The 22,858-nt window shown below is 50.9% G+C and overlaps 1 protein-coding gene across 1 annotated transcript in view; it reads left to right on the top strand.

The window, feature by feature from the left end:
* The first annotated feature begins 2,048 nt into the window (after nucleotides 1–2,048).
* Nucleotides 2,049–22,858, top strand: part of CEP152 (centrosomal protein 152) — a 173,971-nt gene continuing 153,161 nt past the window's right edge. The window contains exons 1-5 of the mRNA XM_075345805.1: nucleotides 2,049–2,153; nucleotides 5,843–5,959; nucleotides 19,470–19,576; nucleotides 19,654–19,717; nucleotides 19,795–20,136. Of these exons, the coding sequence (XP_075201920.1) occupies nucleotides 5,873–5,959; nucleotides 19,470–19,576; nucleotides 19,654–19,717; nucleotides 19,795–20,136 (600 nt within the window). The 5' untranslated portion in view covers nucleotides 2,049–2,153; nucleotides 5,843–5,872. The remainder of the gene's footprint in view (nucleotides 2,154–5,842; nucleotides 5,960–19,469; nucleotides 19,577–19,653; nucleotides 19,718–19,794; nucleotides 20,137–22,858) is intronic.

Raw genomic sequence — 22,858 nt, 5'->3', positions numbered from 1 at the left:
GGTCAACGCTACCTGGTTACCACCCGGCCTGACGTGTTTCCTGCACACGTGGTTGGTGTAGCGCTAGGTGCACCAAAACGCTAATTGGGTTGTCGTCCGGTCTGACGTGTCCCAACACACGTGACCGGTTCCCAGAGTTCCTGGGTTATCTCAGAGCCATCCAGCTCTATAGTCTCCGTCTAACCCTCAAGTGCCAGCAGCTCCTTTGTCATCTGGAGCACGGTGGGCCCCGACTGGCGATTAGGATATATACCCCCTGGTCCTAATCTGCCGGTCCCCCCGTAACACAACCTCACTCAGCTCGAGCCATTTGCAAAGGAAGAATGGGCAAGAATTTCAGTCTCTCGATGTGCAAAACTGATAGACACATACCCCAAGTGACTGCAGCTGTAATCGCAGCAAAATGTGGCGCTACAAAGTATTAACTTAAAGGGGATGAATAATATTGCACGCCCCAATTTTCAGTTTTTTAATTTTAACAAAAGTTTAAAATAAGCAATAAATTTTGTTCAACTTCACAATTGTGTCCCACTTGTTGTTGATTCGTCACCACAACATTAAATTTTTTTATCTTTGTTTGAAGCTTGAAATGTGGGGAAAGGTTAAAAAATTCAAAGGGGCCGAATACTTCCGCAAGGCACTGTATATGTGTCCATACCCTGGACCCTTCCTGGTATTTATGTCCCCCTCCTGGTATATATGTCCCTTTCCTGGGCCACTGTTGGTATATATGCCCCCATCCTGATTTATTTGTCCCCATCTGGCTATATGTCCAATCCTGGGGACCTCCTGGCATATCCCCCTCCTGGGCACATTCTGGTATATAAGTCCCCATCCTGGTTTCTATCCCCTTCCTGGTATATATGTCCTCCTCCTGGTATATATGTCTCTGTCCTGGGCCCCTCTTGGCATATTTGTCTGCCGTAAAAAAGAGAAAAAAATAATTTTACTCACCTTTCCCGGCTACCACGTCACACGGCGTCCTCTCTCAGCCACGATGCATTTCAGCAGGATGTACGCCCACTGACGCACATCCAGCTGAAGCAAGAGAAGGGTCACCGAGCCCCCATCACCCCCAACGTTCATCCAGCTCCTGTCTTTAGCTCACCTAGTGCTTAGCTGTCCCTGCCAGCTGCCGCATCTTCGCCACCTCTCCGACTCTGTTGCCTACAGCAGTGTGATGAGGTTGCAGAGTGATGACCTCATCATGCTACTGCACACTGGGCCGCAGGATGACGCACCGTGCCTTGCCTCCAGCATATGGCTAATTTGCATGCGCTGCCCCTTCGCATGCAAATTAGCCATGTATAGTGGCTGAAGCTACACAGCCAGGCCCGTTCTCCGGCTGTGACAGGGGCCGTATAGAGTAGGAGCGGGGCTTAATAAAGCTAAGTAATTACCAAGGGCCCCCTCTTCACCGGGCCCAATACACCATTCATCGTTGTCATGCCCTGATGGCGGCCCTGATAAAGCTAGTTTAAGTCATGAAAAAAAGCAGCAAAAACAGAGCCGTTACATTTTTGCTCTTTCTTATTGCTTTTTATGGTGAAAAAAAACGACAAAGAAAGCTGAAAACATTGACATGCTGTGCTGCTTTTTTTTAAAAAAAAAACAAAAACGCAGTGGTTTTCAGTCAGGAAAAAAAGAAGCAATTGTCTGCATGATATTTGTGAAACTGCATAGCTTTGGCTGGTTTTGTAGAAAAAAAAGGGGAGTGTAGGAAGCCCCGCACCTGAGCGCTATACTGTGCAGCCCGCCTGCGGCTGGGACGCCTGCTCTGCTGCTCAGCCTGCCAGCCAACCACGTGATCACACAACCTTCCCGCTGCCTCTCGCGCCACAGGAACGCCCACCAGAATTTTCGCTCGAGTCTGTTGACTGTGCCGTTCAGCCTAACCTAATTAGCTCTACCTAACCAGGAAGCTCAGTCTGTTTGCCACGCCCCGATACTGTGACACTGTTCAGATGCTGATTCTGCATTGGGTGCTGGGTCTGTCACTCAGAGCCACACTTGGCGAATCAGTGACTTGGCTCCCATTTTGACTGTTGAGAGGGAAGTGGTAGCTGCAGCTGTTGTCGCTGCTGTGGTTACGGTGCAGGAGCCCATGAAGGAGGCGCTCGGTGCAGGAGCCCATGAAGGAGGCGCTCGGTGGAGTAAGTGTGATATGGTGCGCTGTCCTGTGTGGAGGCTTAGGTTTGTAGACAGGTGAAGGACTACAAGTAGCAGGAAGTCTGTTGCTGAGAGTTGTGCAGTGAGTGGAGCTGTGACATCCATTGGTGTCCTGTCATTCTGTACATGGAGGATGACAGCTGGTTACTGTAGTCCTTGTCACCAGTCCCATAGTAGTAGATGGAGCGGTCACACTGAGAGCTGTGGCCCCCGCTGTCAGGACTGGTGGAGGTCCCAGTGTTGGACCTCTGGGGTAGATCCATCCAGGTGAATGAGATCTAGTGCAGCGAGGACTAACCATTGTGCAGCTGCGGGGTTCTGCTCTGTACTGAACACGTCCGACAACCGCCAGAGCTGAACTCCACAGTGCAGGTGTCGGGTGTGAGCCCCATCCACCTCACAGTGCTCGGTCCTCAGTACACACTCCAAAGACATACAGATAGGGACTCTAGATTGTGAGCCCCAATGGGGACAGTGTTGCCAATGTATGTAAAGTGCTATGGAATTAATAGCGCTATATAAATGAATAAAATTATTATTATTATTATTATTATTATTATTATGTGACCTCCGCAGGCTTCTCTCCCAGAATAGTTACGCTATTCGTGGGTGATTTCACCCTGAATGTCATCCGTGGGCCGCTGAGGACCGTGGGGTCTCCGGAGGGGCCGCTGTAGACTGTAATGTGGCTGGAGATGGAGACCCTGGGGCTGATTTCTTAGTCTGCAGCAATTTTATTCAGAGGCGCCCCCGCTTACTGCACATTGGAGAGTCAGTTTGTATCAAAATATATTGTATTAAAGGCACCTATCACTGAGCCATGCTGAACAAACCGCAGCCTGGGAAATGGTAGATCCTGCATTTCTCTACATCAGGGATGTCATACTCCAATGCACGGAGAGTCAAAAATAAAAACTTGGACAAAGTTGGCCGCCAACCTAGTCATGCCCCCCCCCCCTGAGCCCTCCATACAGAATAATGGGCCCCCTGAGCCCTCCATACAGAATAATGGGCCCCCCCTGAGCCCTCCATACAGAATAATGGGCCCCCCTGAGCCCTCCATACAGAATGGGCCCCCCTGAGCCCTCCATACAGAATAATGGGCCCCCCCTGAGCCCTCCATACAGAATAATGGGCCCCCCCTGAGCCCTCCATACAGAATAATGGGCCCCCCCTGAGCCCTCCATACAGAATAATGGGCCCCCCCTGAGCCCTCCATACAGAATAATGGGCCCCCCCTGAGCCCTCCATACAGAATAATGCCCCCCCCCTGAGCCCTCCATACAGAATAATGGGCCCCCCCTGAGCCCTCCATACAGAATAATGGGCCCCCCCTGAGCCCTCCATACAGAATAATGGGCCCCCCCTGAGCCCTCCATACAGAATAATGGGCCCCCCCTGAGCCCTCCATACAGAATAATGGGCCCCCCCCCTGAGCCCTCCATACAGAATAATGGGCCCCCCCCCTGAGCCCTCCATACAGAATAATGGGCCCCCCCTGAGCCCTCCATACAGAATAATGGCCCCCCCTGAGCCCTCCATACAGAATAATGGGCCCCCCCTGAGCCCTCCATACAGAATAATGGGCCCCCCCTGAGCCCTCCATACAGAATAATGGGCCCCCCCTGAGCCCTCCATACAGAATAATGGGCCCCCCCTGAGCCCTCCATACAGAATAATGGGCCCCCCCTGAGCCCTCCATACAGAATAATGGGCCCCCCCCCTGAGCCCTCCATACAGAATAATGGGCCCCCCCTGAGCCCTCCATACAGAATAATGGGCCCCCCCTGAGCCCTCCATACAGAATAATGGGCCCCCCCTGAGCCCTCCATACAGAATAATGGGCCCCCCCCCCTGAGCCCTCCATACAGAATAATGGGCCCCCCCCTGAGCCCTCCATACAGAATAATGGGCCCCCCCCCTGAGCCCTCCATACAGAATAATGGGCCCCCCCTGAGCCCTCCATACAGAATAATGGGCCCCCCCTGAGCCCTCCATACAGAATAATGGGCCCCCCCTGAGCCCTCCATACAGAATAATGGGCCCCCCCCCTGAGCCCTCCATACAGAATAATGGGCCCCCCCCCTGAGCCCTCCATACAGAATAATGGGCCCCCCCTGAGCCCTCCATACAGAATAATGGGCCCCCCCTGAGCCCTCCATACAGAATAATGGGCCCCCCCTTAGCCCTCCATACAGAATAATGGGCCCCCCCCTTAGCCCTTCATACAGAATAATGCCCCCCCCCTTAGCCCTTCATACAGAATAATGCCCCCCCCTTAGCCCTTCATACAGAATAATGGGCCCCCCCTTAGCCCTTCATACAGAATAATGCCCCCCCCCTTAGCCCTTCATACAGAATAATGCCCCCCCCCTTAGCCCTTCATACAGAATAATGCCCCCCCCCTTAGCCCTTCATACAGAATAATGCCCCCCCCTTAGCCCTTCATACAGAATAATGCCCCCCCCTTAGCCCGCCATGCCGATTGATGGGCCCGCCATGCCGATTGATGGGCCCGCCATGCCGATTGATGGGCCCGCCATGCCGATTGATGGGCCCGCCATGCCGATTGATGGGCCCGCCATGCCGATTGATGGGGCCCGCCATGCCGATTGATGGGGCCCGCCATGCCGATTGATGGGGCCCGCCATGCCGATTGATGGGGCCCGCCATGCCGATTGATGGGGCCCCCCCCCCGCCGATTGATGGGGCCCCCCCCCGCCGATTGATGGGGCCCCCCCCCGCCGATTGATGGGGCCCCCCCCCCCGCCGATTGATGGGGCCCCCCCCCCGCCGATTGATGGGGCCCCCCCCCCCGCCGATTGATGGGGCCCCCCCCCCCGCCGATTGATGGGGCCCCCCCCCCCCCGCCGATTGATGGGGCCCCCCCCCCCCCGCCGATTGATGGGCCCCCCCCCCGCCGATTGATGGGGCCCCCCCCCCCGCCGATTGATGGGGCCCCCCCCCCGCCGATTGATGGGGCCCCCCCGCCGATTGATGGGGCCCCCCCCCTTGGCCCTCCATGCCGATTGATGGGGCCCCCCCCTTGGCCCTCCATGCCGATTGATGGGGCCCCCCTTGGCCCTCCATGCCGATTGATGGGGCCCCGCAGTGAGTGCTCTGAGGCTCCTCACTGCTCAGTCCAGCAGGCGCAAAATAGTGTTATTGCACCTGCTGCACTGTGATATCTGGCGCAGAATAATGGGGGAGGGTGTAGACAGGTTCACTCTTTCATCATTGCTTTCAACTGTATCAGCATCCAGGATGGGCCAAATAAAATAAGCCCGCAGGCCAGAGTTTGATATCTGTGCTGTAGATGCTGGAGGTGATTGACCGGTTTCCTCCACAACGCAACCTGTCAATCAGCTGGAGCGGGACAAGGAGAGGCTGGCAGGGGTAGCGCTGGTCTGGTCAGGTCACGCTCTGTTTCCGGCTGGATCTACCAACCATATGTGATGTGAAACTCCGGGGGATTTCGAAGCCTGATATACCTGGCACAGCCCGGCTCATTATGCTCCTGGGGTTTGGGCAATCGAGGTTTCCCTTTAATATATGTAGCCGATTCCTTGTATGAATGTTGATTTTGGCTTTCCTCACTGCCAGTAATATAACTCATCACTGCCAGTAATATAACTCATCATTTATGGTTCTTCCTTTGGCTTTTCTCCTATAGGGTTTCAGTATCTGACCATTCACAACCACCATGTCTATAGACTTTGACAGTGGAGCCTTACAGACCCAGCATGATGACGATGAGTATGATAAGGAGGATTACGCTAGAGAGCAGGAGGTGAGAAGCCGGATCTTTGTGTGACCCCAACTTCTGTCCCTTCTGATCTTACATAATGAGGTGGATTAGTGGTAAAATGTGAATAGAGGGAGACATTTAACCCATGATTTCCTGTATCGCACACCTATTCTGTACAGTGACCCCGGGGATTAATTTCCTGGCACCATCTGCTCTCAGCTGTAATTACTATTTGTGATGTCTCTTTCTTTTTATTTCTTACCTGGTTAAAGTAATAAACCCAGTGGAGCCAGTGCCAAGAGCTTTATGCAGAGAGCGTGTGTTCTGCCATAATCGTATCTGTTGTGCAGGTGTTGGGCAGTACATTTTGATACCCATCACTATTTTTTCTTTATCGTTCCTATGGGAGACCCAGACCATGGGTGTATAGCTACTGCCTCCGGAGGACACACAAAGTTACTACACTCAAAACGTGTAGCTCCTCCCTCCTAGCATATACACCCCCTGCTAGCCAGACCTAGCCAGTTTCATGCTTTGTGTCAGGAGGATCACACACACACATGCATCCTTTTTTGATTTTTCATTTTTTCTACAGATTTGGAAGAAAAGCGGGTCCACTGGACCCCCGGCATGTCCCTTCACACCCCCCTGGCGGCGGTGCTGTTAAGGTTGATTCAGGGCAAGAGCCCTTCATGCCGCGCTCCTTCACCATCCCTTAGGGGCTCTGGCTTGAAGTTAGAGCCAACACGGTTCTCACTGCCTTGCAGGAGACCGGCCTCCATCCGCAGCCCTTTGGCAGGACCCTGCTGGACGGAGCACTGTACCCCCACCCCACCAGGGACTGGACCCTGCGTCTCAAAGCTAAGTATAGAGACGTTATTCAGAGGGTCCTTCTGCAATGTGGGGCACTTTATTGGGGGGACAGTGATTGACTTTGATAATGCTGCTTTTACTGTGTTTCCGGCCGGTTCCACGGTTTTTACTGTGTACCGCGCCGATGATGCCTGATTTTCGGCCGCATGCATAACTCTAGGCCCCGGCTTCAGCCGCGGCCTAGTTTTCGTTTCGTTCTCCTGCATGTCAGTCATGCAGGGGGACGCTGCAGCGCCGCCCAACCGCCGCTCTGCACAGGGGAGGACACTCCTTGTTGGGAGATGATTCCCTCCCCTGTACATCTTCTTAGCCCTCCGATTCCCGCTCCTGGGTTAACCCCCGCCCTCCCCCCTCACTCTAGCGCCATTTTCTCAGCGTTCTTAGTACGCTGATCGGCGCTGGCTGCTCTGCAGTGCAGAGGGAGTGGATATCTGGCTGGGGGTCCAGGCTTGGAACCTGGGGGGGCACTCACAATAGCGGCCTGATAAGTCACAACCTCTGGTTGTGCACTTTTTATACACTATCAGGGCATTCTGAAGGAGTTAATTCTTTATTTTAGAACCTCCTCCTCAGCAGCATGTCTCACTAGGAGCAAAGCTCCAAGGCTGTACACTACATGCTCTGCATGTAAGCTTATATTGCCTGAACCGGCCCATACTGTAATGGTTCTTATGTGGTGGTGCCTCAGCCTGGAGTCGCCCCAGGCTGAACCCCACCTCTGCAGCAGGTCTCACAGAGCGAGGCTGCAGGCTGTTTTTATTATTCACTTCTGGTGGGCTCGTACGGCGAGCTCATAACCACTGTGGCCCCTCAGCTTGGAGGCTCATTCATGGTCCCTCCAGCTGCTCCGGGTTCGGTGGCTGACCCCTGGGGGAATCTTTTTTCCAGGGGTCGGCTGTCCCGGCATCTGCTGAGCATGCAGCCCCCTTCTCAGGGCGTTTTCTGCTTGCTCAGCAAAGCTCACAGACCCCGTCCTCCTGACAGGGAGACGCAGGGTCCCCTGTCCTCCCCGTCCCGCAGCTCCGATACGAGCTGACTCACTGGACGAGGAGGATATCTCTATCAGGGGCTCGGACGCTGCTTTAGGTACTTTAATCCGTCCGTAGGTGACGCGGATGCGAATGATTGGATTGCGTCCATTATACTTGTATTGGACCTCCATCCGCCTGTATCAGGGGAGTATTCCCCGCTGGCAAAAGGCATCAGTATACCTTTAAGGAGTGTGTTCCTTAACCACTCCAGTTTTCAGGCCGCTGCGTCCAAGCCCGCAGCCTGTCCTGCAGATCCCACAGTGGGGTTCTGCTGCCTGTCTCCCCCTTCCATCAGAGGTGGTCAAGGAGTGTACTCATTCGCCAAGGGTGGCCACTCCGGTGTCTAGACTTTCAGCCCGGATAGTTGTATCAGTGGCTGACGGCACTTCTATAAGGATCCCACGGTACATTAATTTTGTACTGTACCTCAATCCGCCGGAGTTACCTTATCTAGGTGAACACAACGTGTGTTCCTTAAACCACTCCAGTTTTCAGGCCCCTGTGACCAGCCCAGGGTCTGCTCTGACAGTCGCTTCCCATGAAGCGTGATTCTGAGGACTGTGTTTCCCCTGTCCACCAATGGTGGTCAAGAGGTGGGCTCATTCACCTCAGGTGGCTCAGCCCGGACCGTTATGTCAGTGGCTGATGGCTCCTCAGAGGAGATGCATTCCCTCACAGGGACTCTATGCCCAAGACGGTTGCCTGAACTTCCAGACTTCAGTCTTTTCATCCTCTGCCAAGTCTGCCATGCTGGACACCGCACGGCGGTGGTCTTGGCTACTTTCCTCGCTATCCGCAGGCTCCTGTGGCTTCGGAAATGGAAGGCAGAGGCCTCTATAGAGGGTCCTTACTGGGCTCCCCTTTGGTGGGACCAGTCTCTTCGGAACCAACTAGATGAAATTTAGGAAGCTCTCGGCGAGGAGAGTTCTTCCTTGCCACAAACCTAAACCAGGGAACCTGTCCAGGGCAGGAATCAGTTGAGGTTTCGGTGGTTTCCGTTCCTCCATCTGATCGTCCTCTAGCTCGGCCTAGGTTCATAGAACCAATTGGCTTGAAGCTGCGTCTTTAGAAGACCGCAGGAGATGCTGCCACTTAGTCAGCTTCCTCCGAGCTATCTAGCCGCCAACCTCCTCCTGGTTGGTGGCAGGCTCTCTCCACTTGGCAACGTATGGTTCTAACACGTCTCCGTTCAGTGGGGGCGGGATTATATCTCCCATGGCTACAGGATAGAATTCTGTCCGCCCGCCAAATAGATTTTTTCTGTCCCCTCCTCCCGGCTCCAAGGCTTCTCACAGGCCGTGCATTTCTTGCAGGCCAATGGAGTAATTGTACCGGTTCCCGACTGGGAACGGTTCTGAGATTTTTGTTTAAATCTATTTCCAGTCCCCGAACAGGGCGGTGCCTTCCGGCCTGGATCTTTAGCTTTTCAAGCATGGTCAGGTGTGGCGTTTTCACATGGAGTCTCAGTCTTGTTCCGTGTGTTTTTTTTTCCACCGGACCAATCAAGAACCCAAGGAGATTCCCTAGCAGCCATCGGCATCAGAGATGCCTTTCTGCAGGGGTCAATCGCAGGTGCACACCAGCGTTGACTACGTTTTGCCATCAGAGTGGTCCAATTCGTGGCTCTTTCCTTGCGGTTAGCCACGGCCCATCGAGTATTCTCATGGGGCTGCTGTGATTAGGGTCCTGCACCCCTAAGGATTGGCAGTGATCGTTTGCCCTGGACGGCCTTCTTCTCAGGGCTTCATCCAGTGCAGACTCTTAGCAGAGTACTTCGCTTACTCTCGCCACTCTAACCTATTCGGGTGGCTTGTCATTCTGTTCAAGTCCACTCTGACTTCGAACCAGAGGTTCTCACAATTCGAGACTCTGTCGGCTCTTGTGAAGCCGCTCTTAGTCGATAAGTAGTCCCTCCGCTGGCGGTCGACGTCGTTCTATCAGACACCAAATACAGGTGCTGGTCAGACGGTGGCGTCAATGGAAGCGATTCCTTGCCCGCCTGCGTCCTCTGAGACTGGATGTTTTCCGCTGTACACGCGAACTCCCTCCTTCCACGATGTGGTGGCTTTGCCACTGACCGGGGGCCTGTTTGCAGTGGTGGTTTCGGCCACTCTGTCTCAGGGACGCTCCTTCCTGGCCCCGTCCCGGGTGATCCTCACCAGGGTGCTGGTCTTTCCGCCTTGGGAGCAGTATATCTCCACCGCGGAGCGCAGGGCGCTTGGACTCTGTCCGAATCAGCCCTCTAGATCAATGGGCTGGAAATCAGAGCTGTATTCTAGCTCTCTAAGCCTTCACCATCTGTTGGCGGCTAGGCACATTCGAGTTCAGTCGGATAACGTGACAGCGTTTTCCTACGTCAACTTCCAGGGCGGGACATTCAGCCGCCTGGCAATCTTGGCGCCTCAACATTCTTCAGTGGACAAGGGACTCCTAGTCCACCGTATCCGCAGCCCACATCCTAGATGTCAAAACATCCTAGATGTCAAAACTGCGAGGCAGACTATTTCAGCTGTCCAACCGTGGTCCACAATCCTCAGGTTTTGCAGTAGACACACTGGTTCATGTTTGATCCAGCTTCGCCTCTATCTCTTGCCCAGAGGCCTGCGCAAGATCAGTAAAAAAAAAAAAAAAAAAAAAAAAAAAGGGGACGTCGGGTCATTCTCTTACTCCAGACTGCCCCAGGCAGGCTTGGTATCCTGACCTGCTCCTTCTGTCCGTTGGGTTGCCATGGCATCTTCCGGACCGTCCAGACCTTTTCTCAAAGGTCCGTTTTTTTTTTTCCGTCAGAATTCTGCATTCTCAGATTGACGGCGTAGCTATTGAGTCCTGGATCTTAGCGACTTCTGGTATCCTTCCTGAAGTCATCTCCGCTATGACTCAAGCTCCAAGGTGTCCTTGGACCTTTTTAGCCTTGCCGACCCTCCTGTCCCTTCCACAGTCCGGTCTACAGCTAGGACTATCCCTCAATAACGGACAGGTCTCGGCCCTGTCAGTATGTGCCAGCGGCGTATCGTCCGGCTGTCTCCGGTGCGCTCCTTTAAGGGCGCGTCTCACATTATTCCGCCTTTCCGGCGGCCTATGGAACCCTGGGACCTTCATCCGGTCCTCCCGGTTCCCGGAAACCCCCCTTTGCGCCTCTTAGGGAGGTTTCTTTGTTTCATCTTTCACAGAAAGTAGTCTTTCTAGTGGCTATAATTTCCCGCCAGGGAGTTCTGGCTGCACTCTCTGAGTCACCCCCTTCTTTGGTCTTTTGCATCAAGACAAGGTGGTCTCCGTCCGACTCCGGACTTTTTTCCCTAAGGTGGTTACTGCTTCCACCTTATCCGGGGCAATTTTCCTGCCTTCCTTTTGTCCGGCTCCTGTTCATCGCTTTGAGGAAGCGTTGCATCTCCTGGATCTGGTGCGGGCGCCCCGGATCTATGTGTCTCGCACCGCCGTTATTAGGCGGTGCACCTCTCTCTCTGGTACTGACTGCTAGTCAACGTAGCGGTCTCTGTATCTAAGCCGACCCTGGTTCGTTGGCTTAGGTCGGCCATTTCCGAGGCCTACAAGGTACTCAAGTGCCTTCCCCGCCGGGGATCAGAGCACATTTGATCAGACCGGTCCGTGCCTTTTGGGCTTTCAGGCACCAGGCTACGGCTCAGTAGGTCTGTCAGACTGCAGCTCGAATTAGTCTGCGTACTTTTTCGAAGCTCTATCCAAGGCATGCTCTTGCTTTGGCAGACGCGGGCTTGGGCTGACGCATCTTTCAGGCGTCTGTCGCCCATTTGTGAAGTTGGGTTTTCCTGCTTCTCAGTTGTCTGTTTATTCCCACCCATGGACTGCTTTAGGACGTCCCATGGTCTGGGTCTCCCATAGGAACGATAAAGAAAAAGAGAATTTTGTTACTTACCGTAAATTCTTTTTCTTATAGTTCCGTCATGGGAGACCCAGCACCCTCCCTATTGCCTGTTGGCAGGTTTCTTGTTCCGTGTGTCTTCACCGGCTGTTATTGTTGTAGACAGAGATCCCGGTTCTTCCGGATTTTCCTCTGTGTCTTCTTGTGGGTGGATGTCCTCCTTCAGCTTTTGCACTAAACTGGCTAGGTCTGGCTAGCAGGGGGTGTATATGCTAGGAGGGAGGAGCTACACGTTTTGAGTGTAGTAACTTTGTGTGTCCTCCGGAGGCAGTAGCTATACACCCATGGTCTGGGTCTCCCATGACGGAACTATAAGAAAAAGAATTTACGGTAAGTAACAAAATTCTCTTTTTTTTCTAGATGGTGTTGGGTGAGGGCTTGTGTGTGTGTGTTTTTTGCAGGACGAGCTGTAGTGTATTAGGACCTTCTTTGGGTTCTGATGACTTGATATCATTCTTTGGCTGGAGAAGCAAACAATTAATCTGAAAGTATTTTTATGACGTTCCCTGACCGTATAATTGACAAGCTTACTTTGTTCTGCATATCGATATGATCAGTGTTTTACTATTTTTACACTAGAAAATCACTTTTTGGATGTCCTTGTGAGAGCCCTGGTTTCATTTTTCCAGGCACAGAGCTATATGAGGGATATTGTTTTTTTTGTGTAACAAACTCTAGTTTTTATTATTTTTGGAGTTATGACTTTTTAATCACTTCTTTTCTTTCATTTTTGTGAGGAAAGATGGCCATAGGCAGCAATGCTGGCATAGTTTTGATATTTCTTTGTCGCTCCTTATTGGGAGACCCAGACAATTGGGTGTATAGCTATGCCTCCGGAGGCCACACAAAGTATTACACTAAAAGTGTAAAGCCCCTCCCCTTCAGCCTATACACTCCCCGTGCTGCCACGGGCTCATCAGTTTTTATGCTTTGTGCGAAGGAGGTCAGACATGCACGCATAGCTCCACAGCTTAGTCAGCAGCAGCTGCTGACTATGTCGGATGGAAGAAAAGAGGGCCTATAACAGGGCCCCCAGCATGCTCCCTTCTCACCTCACTCTTGTCGGCGGTGTTGTTAAGGTTGAGGTATCCATTGCGGGTACGGAGGCTGGAGCCCACATGCTGCTTTCCTTCCCCATCCCTCAATTAGGGCTCTGGGTGAAGTGGGATCCTTTCGGTCTCCAGGCACAGGAGACCGTGCTCCATCCACAGCTCCTGAGGACCATGCTGGATAGGAGCCGAGTATCGTTCAGGCACATGGCCCTGCTACTTTGAGGTACTCTGTGTCCCCGTGGGGACCGCGCACAGCAACACTCCAGCATTGCTGGGTGTGCTAGTGCACCGGGGACAGCAGCGCTGACTGCGTTTGTGCCATTACACACTTCAGCGTCACTGAGTGTGTTCGTGTAGGGGGACTGCCGTGCTGACCGCCGCTGCCATGGTTATCACTGCGGCGCGGCTGGGACTGTTAGTGCGCCGGGGACTTCCGCGCCGACCGCGCTTATACGGCGGCCGCGCTTATAACTCGAGTCCCCGGCTTTTGCGGCCTAGTCTCGTTTTCTTCCCGCCCCCAGCCCTGCCAATCAGGGGAAGGGCGGGACGCTGTACAGGACGGCAGCACTGAGGGCTGGAGCATGCTTTGCATACTCCACCCCCTCACTCTGCACAGTGGGGCACCAGTTCCCGCACTTTTCTGGGTCACGCCCACGGCTCCCTCCTCTCCTCAGGACGCCGGCAGCCATTCCTCTCAGCTCTGCTAACGCTGGAGAGGAGAGACAAGCTCAGGGAGACCCAGGCAGGATTTCTGGTGCCCACACAACCGCTTTGCGCAGGCGGTAAGCAGCACCTGTGGTGCTGGCCCCACTAGTGCAGAAGTGTACTTATAGATATAACACTGTATGGTGCACTGTTGATTTTTGTCTATATACCCTCCTGTATTGCTCAGAGGAGACAACAGCATGTCGTCCACAAATAGCAAGGGTGCCAAAGCACAGACTTACTATGCTGCCTGTGCAGCATGTACGGCTATACTGCCGGCAGGTTCCATTGACCCTCATTGTGTGCAATGCTCAGCCCCTGTGACACTTTCTCAGCCGGAGCCTCTGCTAAGGGTGGCCCAGGGAGAACCACCTGTTAACACTGTCCAGGTGACAGGGACGGAGTTTGCAGTTTTTACTGAAAGACTTTCTGAGACTATGGCTAAGATATTAGAAGCCTTGCAGTCCACGCCGGCATCTCAAGCCAGGGGCACTGTGGAATCATTGCCCCCTGGTCCCCCTCAGTTGGAACAGCAATGTCCTCCCGGGGTGTCTCATGGATCCCAGGGTGAGGTCTCTGACACGGACCGCAGCCCCAGACCGATTAAGCGAGCTCGCTATGATATCCCCTCGACATCATCACAATGTTCAGGGTCTCAGCGAGAGAACTCTCTGTATGATGAAGCGGAGGTAGCTGATCAGGATTCTGATCCTGAAGCCGCTCTCAACCTTGATACTCCTGATGGGGACGCCATAGTGAATGATCTTATTGCGTCCATCAATGAAATGTTGGATATTTCTCCCTCAGCTCCTCCAGTGGAGGAGTCAGCCTCTCAGCAGGAGAAATTCCGTTTCAGGTTTCCCAAGCGTACAAAGAGTATGTTTCTGGACCACTCTGACTTCAGAGAGGCAGTCCAGAAACACCGAGCTTGTCCAGATAAGCGTTTTTCCAAGCGCCTTAAGGATACACGTTACCCTTTCCCCCCTGACGTGGTCAAGGGCTGGACTCAGTGTCCCAAGGTGGATCCTCCAATCTCCAGACTTGCGGCTAGATCCATAGTTGCAGTGGAAGATGGAGCTTCACTCAAGGATGCCACTGACAGACAGATGGAGCTCTGGTTGAAATCCATCTATGAAGCTATCGGCGCGTCTTTTGCTCCAGCATTCGCAGCCGTATGGGCACTCCAAGCTATCTCAGCTGGTCAGGCGCAAATTGACGCACTCACACGTACGTCTGCGCCGCAGGTGGCGTCCATAACCTCTCAAACGTCGGCATTTGCGTCCTACGCTATTAATGCTGTCCTGGACTCTGCGAGCCGTACGGCGGTTGCAGCCGACAATTCGGTGGCAATACGCAGGGCCTTGTGGCTGCGGGAATGGAAGGCAGATTCGGCTTCCAAAAAGTGCTTAACTGGATTGCCATTTTCTGGCGACCGTTTGTTTGGTGAGAGATTGGATGAAATCATCAAACAATCCAAGGGAAAGGAAACATCCTTACCCCAGGCCAAACCAAAAACACCCCAACAGAGGAGGGGACAGTCGAGGTTTCGGTCCTTTCGGGGTGCGGGCAGGTCCCAATTCTCCTCGTCCAAAAGGCCGCAGAAGGATCAGAGGAACTCCGACGCATGGCGGTCTAAATCACGCCCTAAAAAGACCGCCGGAGGTGCCGCTACTAAGGCGGCTTCCTCATGACTTACGGCCTCCTCACACCGCATCCTCGGTCGGTGGCAGGCTCTCCCGCTTTTGCGACACCTGGCTGCCACAAGTAAAAGACCGTTGGGTGAGAGACATTTTGTCTCACGGTTACAGGATAGAGTTCAGCTCTCGTCCTCCGACTCGATTCTTCAGAACATCTCCGCCTCCCGAGCGAGCCAAGGCTCTTCTGCAGGCGGTGGGCATTCTGAAGGCAGAAGGAGTGGTGGTCCCGGTTCCTCTTCAGCAACAGGGTCACGGTTTCTACTCCAACCTGTTTGTGGTTCCAAAGAAGGACGGGTCCTTCCGTCCTGGTTTGGACCTAAAACTGCTCAACAAACACGTAAGGACCAGGCGGTTCCGGATGGAATCCCTCCGCTCCGTCATCGCCTCAATGTCCCAAGGAGATTTCCTAGCATCGATCGATATCAAGGATGCTTATCTCCACGTACCAATTGCTCCAGAGCATCAGCGCTTCTTGCGCTTCGCCATAGGAGACGAACACCTTCAGTTCGCGGCACTGCCGTTCGGCCTGGCGACAGCCCCAAGGGTTTTCACCAAGGTCATGGCTACAGTAGTTGCGGTCCTCCACTCTCAGGGTCACTCAGTGATACCTTACTTAGACGATCTGCTGGTCAAGGCACCCTCTCAAGAGGCATGCCAACACAGCATCAACGTTACTCTGGAGATTCTCCAGAGTTTCGGGTGGATCATCAATTTTCCAAAGTCAAATCTGACACCGGTCCAATCGCTGATATATCTTGGCATGGAGTTTCATACTCTTCCAGCGATAGTGAAGCTTCCGCTGGACAAACAGCGTTCACTACAGACAGGGGTGCAATCTCTCCTTCAAGGTCGGTCACACCCCTTGAGGCGCCTCATGCACTTCCTGGGGAAGATGGTGGCAGCAATGGAAGCAGTCCCTTTCGCGCAGTTTCACCTGCGTCCACTTCAATGGGACATCCTACGCAAGTGGGACAGGATGCCGACGTCCCTAGACAGGAACATCTCCCCCTCTCAGGCAACCAAAGCTTCCCTTCGGTGGTGGCTTCTTCCCACCTCATTATCGAAGGGGAAATCCTTCCTACCCCCATCCTGGGCGGTGGTCACGACGGACGCGAGTCTGTCAGGGTGGGGAGCAGTTTTTCTCCACCACAGGGCTCAGGGTACGTGGACTCGGCAACAGTCCTCACTTCAGATCAATGTTCTGGAGATCAGGGCAGTGTATCTTGCCCTAAAAGCGTTCCAGCAGTGGCTGGAAGGCAAGCAGATCCGAATTCAGTCGGACAACTCCACAGCGGTGGCTTACATCAACCACCAAGGTGGGACACGCAGTCGGCAAGCCTTCCAGGAAGTCCGGCGGATTCTGCTGTGGGTGGAAGCCACATCATCCACCATATCCGCAGTTCACATCCCGGGCGTAGAAAACTGGGAAGCAGACTTTCTCAGTCGCCAGGGCATGGACGCAGGGGAATGGTCCCTTCACCCGGACGTGTTTCAGGAGATCTGTTGCCGCTGGGGGATGCCGGACGTCGACCTAATGGCGTCACGGCACAACAACAAGGTCCCAACATTCATGGCTCGATCTCAAGATCACAGAGCTCTGGCGGCAGACGCCTTAGTTCAGGATTGGTCGCAGTTTCGGCTTCCTTATGTGTTTCCTCCTCTGGCACTGTTGCCCAGAGTGTTACGCAAGATCAGGGCCGACTGCCGCCACGTCATCCTCGTCACTCCAGACTGGCCGAGGAGGTCGTGGTACCCGGATCTGTGGCATCTCACGGTCGGCGAACCGTGGGCACTGCCAGACCGACCAGATTTGCTGTCTCAAGGGCCGTTTTTCCATCTGAATTCTGCGGCCCTCAACCTGACTGTGTGGCCATTGAGTCCTGGATCCTAGCGTCTTCAGGATTATCTCAAGAGGTCATTGCCACTATGAGACAGGCTAGGAAACCAACGTCCGCCAAGATCTACCACAGGACGTGGAAAATATTCCTGTCGTGGTGCTCTGCTCAGGGATTTTCTCCCTGGCCATTTGCCTTGCCCACTTTTCATCTCAATCAGGACATCTCCTTACCCTCGTTTTGTCCTCATCCAGTTCACCAATGTGAAAAGGATTTGCACTTGTTAGATCTGGTGAGAGCACTCAGACTCTACATTTCTCGTACGGCGCCCCTGCGCCGCTCGGATGCACTCTTTGTCCTTGTCGCTGGCCAGCGTAAAGGGACACAAGCTTCCAAGTCAACCCTGGCTCGGTGGATCAAGGAACCAATTCTCGAAGCTTACCGTTCCTCGGGGCTTCCGGTTCCCTCAGGACTGAAGGCCCATTCTACCAGGGCCGTGGGAGCGTCCTGGGCCTTGCGACACCAGGCTACGGCTCAGCAGGTGTGTCAGGCAGCTACCTGGTCGAGCCTGCACACTTTCACGAAACACTATCAGGTGCATACCTATGCTTCGGCAGATGCCAGCCTAGGTAGGCGAGTCCTTCAGGCGGCAGTTGCCCACCTGTAGGACGGAGCCGTTACGGCTCTATTATGAGGTATTATTTACCCACCCAGGGACTGCTTTTGGACGTCCCAATTGTCTGGGTCTCCCAATAAGGAGCGACAAAGAAGAGGGGAATTTTGTTTACTTACCGTAAATTCCTTTTCTTCTAGCTCCAATTGGGAGACCCAGCACCCGCCCCTGTTTTTTGTATACACATGTTGTTCATGTTAAATGGTTTCAGTTCTCCGATATTCCTTCGGATTGAATTTACTTTAAACCAGTTTATAATTTTTTCCTCCTTCGGGCTTTTGCACCAAAACTGATGAGCCCGTGGCAGCACGGGGGGTGTATAGGCTGAAGGGGAGGGGCTTTACACTTTTAGTGTAATACTTTGTGTGGCCTCCGGAGGCATAGCTATACACCCCAATTGTCTGGGTCTCCCAATTGGAGCTAGAAGAAAAGGAATTTACGGTAAGTAAACAAAATTCCCTTCTTTCATGGCATTATCTCAGATGGGCTAAATAGTCATAGGACTGGTCATTATAGATGCGGCAATACCAAGGATTGGATTTTATTTTATTTATTTACTGTATATTTTGTATATACCGGAACACTTGGTTTTGTTTTTTTCGTGCAATATTTCCCCACATGGGGACTTGAACATGTGTAGATACAGTGCATTACCTAGCCCGTCCGTGTTTATAGTGACAGCCTCTGGTGGGATCTGACAGGTTGAGGTATATGGCAGACATGGAGGCTATTGTTAGGGATTTTTGTTGCAATAATAACCATTGGCACATTTTGATTACACTGTAGGGGTGCTAATGGGTTCATTGAGGGGGTGATATTATTCGGCCAATCTCCTCACGTGCTGCTGTTACTATCTGAGGGGGTGAAAGTGCTGGATCCCATCACTCGCAGCCAGAGCTCAGCTGTGTCTAATAGCCAACTCCTATTGTGAATAGCATGGGCACAACTCTTGTGCCCATTCCATCATTGGAACGTAACTGTTTTACTGGCTTGTGGTAAGCTTCTTCTACAGCTATTACAGCTATGTCCATATAAGAGTATAGGTTAGGCCAGAGTCACACTTGCGAGTGCCTCGCGTGAGTCTCTCATTGAATCATCCGGCACAGACTCGCACTCTCCTGACAGGAGCGGGTTGGTTGCATGTATGTCTATGCAGCTGAGATGCTCCTGTCCGGAGAGTGAGAATCCATGCCGGGAGATTCAATGAGAGACTCGCGCGAGTTACACGCAAGTGTGACTCTGGCCTTACAGTTAAGGTTTTCCCATAAATTACGATAACGTTTTACCTCTAGTTCTGGGGAGCCTAATGACTATGAAAATGTACAAGAGATGCCTGCACCATCCGTACTTAAAGGGTTATTCACATCTTTAGAAGTTACCTGTCCATAGCATAGGGGATAATGTGCTGATTAATGGGGGCCTGACCGCTGGGTAGAGCCCTGTCTGGAGCACAAATCACGCTTACGCCCCACCCTTATGGGATTGCCGGAAAAGCCGAGTACTGTACCACCGATGTCCTATTGAGAATTAATAGAGGACTGGTGCACATATCTGGCCACCATTCTATTCAGATGGGACATCTCACATTTTTGGGTACTATATTGTGTGCATTTGCTTTCCACAGGTAATGTTCAGTATGCAGCACACAGTTTCATATAGCGTTGTGAAGGTGGAGTTTATTGACCGTAGTTGTAAGGTTTATTGACCATATATTATTGGTGTGAGGAATCTTTTAGTATCTGTGCTCTGAGTGAAGTTACTTCTTACATTGCTCCTTTCTCCACACAGCTCCAGCAGCTATTAACAGACCTTCCCCATGATATGCTTGATGACAGCCTCTGCTCATCTTCAGAGCCAAACTTCAGTGACTGTAGTGACCATGAGCTTTCTGAACAGTAAGTTACATCTTTTTTGTTTCATACGGTCTTATTTTCACTGTTGCTTTCTGACCAGTTACATTTACTATTTCAAGGCATCCACACTGGAATCCAGACAATCACTGGGACAATGATGGAGAAAGATCTGATCATCAAAATGTAGGTACCACCAATACTTTTGTTTTCCCACCCTACAGATATCTTGTTCTTATGGATTTTGTGTTCTTGCTTAGCAGCATCAAAATGGTTATAGTGACAGAACTAATTCTGCTCCGTATGTGGGCCTGCAAAGTGGACCTCCTAGAAGCCAAGATGTGGAAGAAATAATGTCCAGTGGGTGGAGAGCTCTTGGCAGAGGCAAAGATGAAACTGTCACACCTAAAAATTACATCTACACCAAAGAATCAGCGGATGATGAATCCAATGTAGGAACCTTTCACAGTGACAATCATTATGATGGACCTGACCATTGTTCAACAAGTGAGTTGTATCATCTTCCAGAGGACTTTCAGCCATATACCAATAATGCACATCAGGTGGATGAAGGCTTGCCACAGGATAAGCATGAGCAGTTTCAGGTGAGTCCTTTAAAGTCGTCATGTCTCTGTGAGGGTGACACTGGTGGAAAATAAAGAGCTCAGTCATTTGCTGATTTTCCAGCTAGAACAGCACCCAAACCCTTTTGCTACTTGTCTGTATCATTGCTCTAGCACATTTCAGAACTAGCAAGTACTAATGATGCACTGTGTGGCCATTTCTAGGAACCTCATATATTCTTGTGACATGCTCATGCATGTGGGTGGCAATCTTCCTTTTAGTTTGAGGGAGTTCTGAAACACTAACCTTTCTCACTAAGTCGCATAAAACAAAGTGTTTTTTTTCTTTATATTGCAATCATATTATATAGCACTGTGTACTTACAAAATTGCTCATTTTACCTTTCTACCCAGTTAATTCTCTTTTCTCTGCTCTTTGTAGAAACAGGATGTTTTTTTTCCATGCATAAGTTATCCCCATTATCTACTCCTGACCCAACTACTTCTTTTTCCCTCTGCCAGGGACTTTTGTAGTGATGACTAGTAAAAAAAGACATCCTGTCTCTAAATAGAGCTTAGAAGGATTCAGCCAGTCTCTTTTTAATAATGTAATGTCATAGACCTAGTAGAAAGGAGAAGGATTAACTGGGTAGAGTGGCAAAATGAGTAATTGTAAGTACACAATGCTTTATAATAGGATGCCTGCAATATATTAGGAGGATACAAATTTTGATGGGATTGCTTTTTCAACTGGTTGTGTGAGCAATATTAACATCTGAGACACTGTAACTTCCAGTAACCCTACCAATTTAGAAACTGACAGAAAATGCTTCTGGCAATCGCAATAGTAGTTTTTATGGATCTGGATTTTGGGTCTGGGTTGTAGGAACGAGCAGAAGAGCCGGGTGGGACTGGTTGTTCCATAACCCCCTGTCCAGGTTTTACAGCTAATGCAGAAGGTCTATGCAGACAGGTGGATGACCTGTTGTGTTGGGTAGTCCTGATCATAGTCAGACTAAACCCTGTGTTATCTGTACAGCTGAGCTAAATTGCTGTATGAAATATTTTCTGTTTCTTTATGCTGCAAGGCTGTACATTTTGTTTATGGTGAAGATATATGATCTTTTAATTACTCTGCCAGTTTGAATAAAGATACCTCGAGCCTGTGTGAACGCTACCCTACGCCAAGGGGTTGATTCCCTACTGCTTGTTGCTTGTAGTAACCACTTGCAGTGCAGCACTCTATTCTAGAGCAGTTTTAGAGGCTAAATCACATTGCACAAGCATCATTTTATAGAGCAGATATAGTTACGTTGGATAGGGTTCAGTGTAACTTATACTTTACTCATTGAAATACGTGCTCATTCTTGGCTTTGTGTTGACTGACAGCTAACTGTGCATGGAAGGCTGTCAATCACACGCTGGGACAACCTCTTTGACTCCTAAGCAGAGAATGACCAGAGATGTAACTACATAAAGCTAGAGCCTCATTCAGACATCCGTTTTTCATGTACATGTTCTATCTGTTATTCACAAATAGAACTTGTACCCATAATTGTCTTTGTTGCTATTCACATGTGTGGGTTTTTTTCAGACAGTGTGACTCCAAATAAAAATTTGCTCTCATTGGACTCGCGGATAACCATTGTCTATACAAGGCTATGGGTCCGTGAAAATCACAGAATGCATGCAATTTTATTTATTTTTGCATACCGGAAAAATCACTGATTCCTGAATGAGGCCTTACACTGAACCCTACTGTATATATCAATGTGTTCAGTTTATCCTGCTGTACAGAATTTGCAAGCGGCCAAATTATCTTCAAGAAATCAAAGCCAAGCACAGATTCATTAGTGAGGGCAGCAGCTTTTTCTATTACTTAAAGGGGTTGTTCGGTGTTCTGATAAGTATGTCGTCGCTCTGAGATTGCAGACTACTGAATCCTGACAGCTTGCAGTATGCGCGCTGTTAAGATTCACCAATATAATCGGTGAGCGTAGGCAATCTTATGACCCCAAGTATGTGATTTGTATATTTTCGGCACATTATGGCTATTCGTGCCTGGTTTCTCTCAATACAAGTGACTTGAGGGAGGCTTGGTACATCTAATTAGCAAACAGCTCTCTTTCACTGGCAATACCACGACTCATGACAGTGTGCACACCACATGCTGTCAGGATTCAGAAGCATGGTGTCATGGAGAGTGACTGCAGATTCTTATAAGACCGTCCAACTCCTTTAATATTTATAAGTGAGGCCTAATGGTCTAATAAGTAGTATCTTGCTTACACTTTAGACAGATGTCCAGTTATTACATCTGGCTATAAATGCTGTGTATATAGCAGTGCAATCTTTGTCATGGATATTGGTGGACAGAACCCAATGATTGCACTGATCTTCCCGCCAATAAGTATGAGTTGTCAGGAGATATTTCCTTTAGAAACTCAGCAGCATTTCTTATAGCCCATGACGGCCAACTTTAGAAGACTCCATACAAATGTAATGTCGCTGCTAAGAAATAAAATTACACATATAATATAGTATAATAGTATATATATAATATAGTATAATTTTTTTTTTTAATTCTATAAATCACTTTCATCACAATTGTTACATTTTCTTTTCATAATGTGTCATAAGTCATTCTACAGAGTCATATTCTGAGTACAGAAAAAACAGTATGACCCAGAGAACAAGTCTGTGTACATACAATAATAGCCCGTTCACACCGTGGCCATTTCACAGAGAAATCCCAAGAGAAAGA

The sequence above is a fragment of the Anomaloglossus baeobatrachus genome, chromosome 4, assembly GCF_048569485.1.
Source record: "Anomaloglossus baeobatrachus isolate aAnoBae1 chromosome 4, aAnoBae1.hap1, whole genome shotgun sequence".
Taxonomy (NCBI): domain Eukaryota; kingdom Metazoa; phylum Chordata; class Amphibia; order Anura; family Aromobatidae; genus Anomaloglossus; species Anomaloglossus baeobatrachus.
This window is presented reverse-complemented; position numbering and strand designations above follow the sequence as displayed.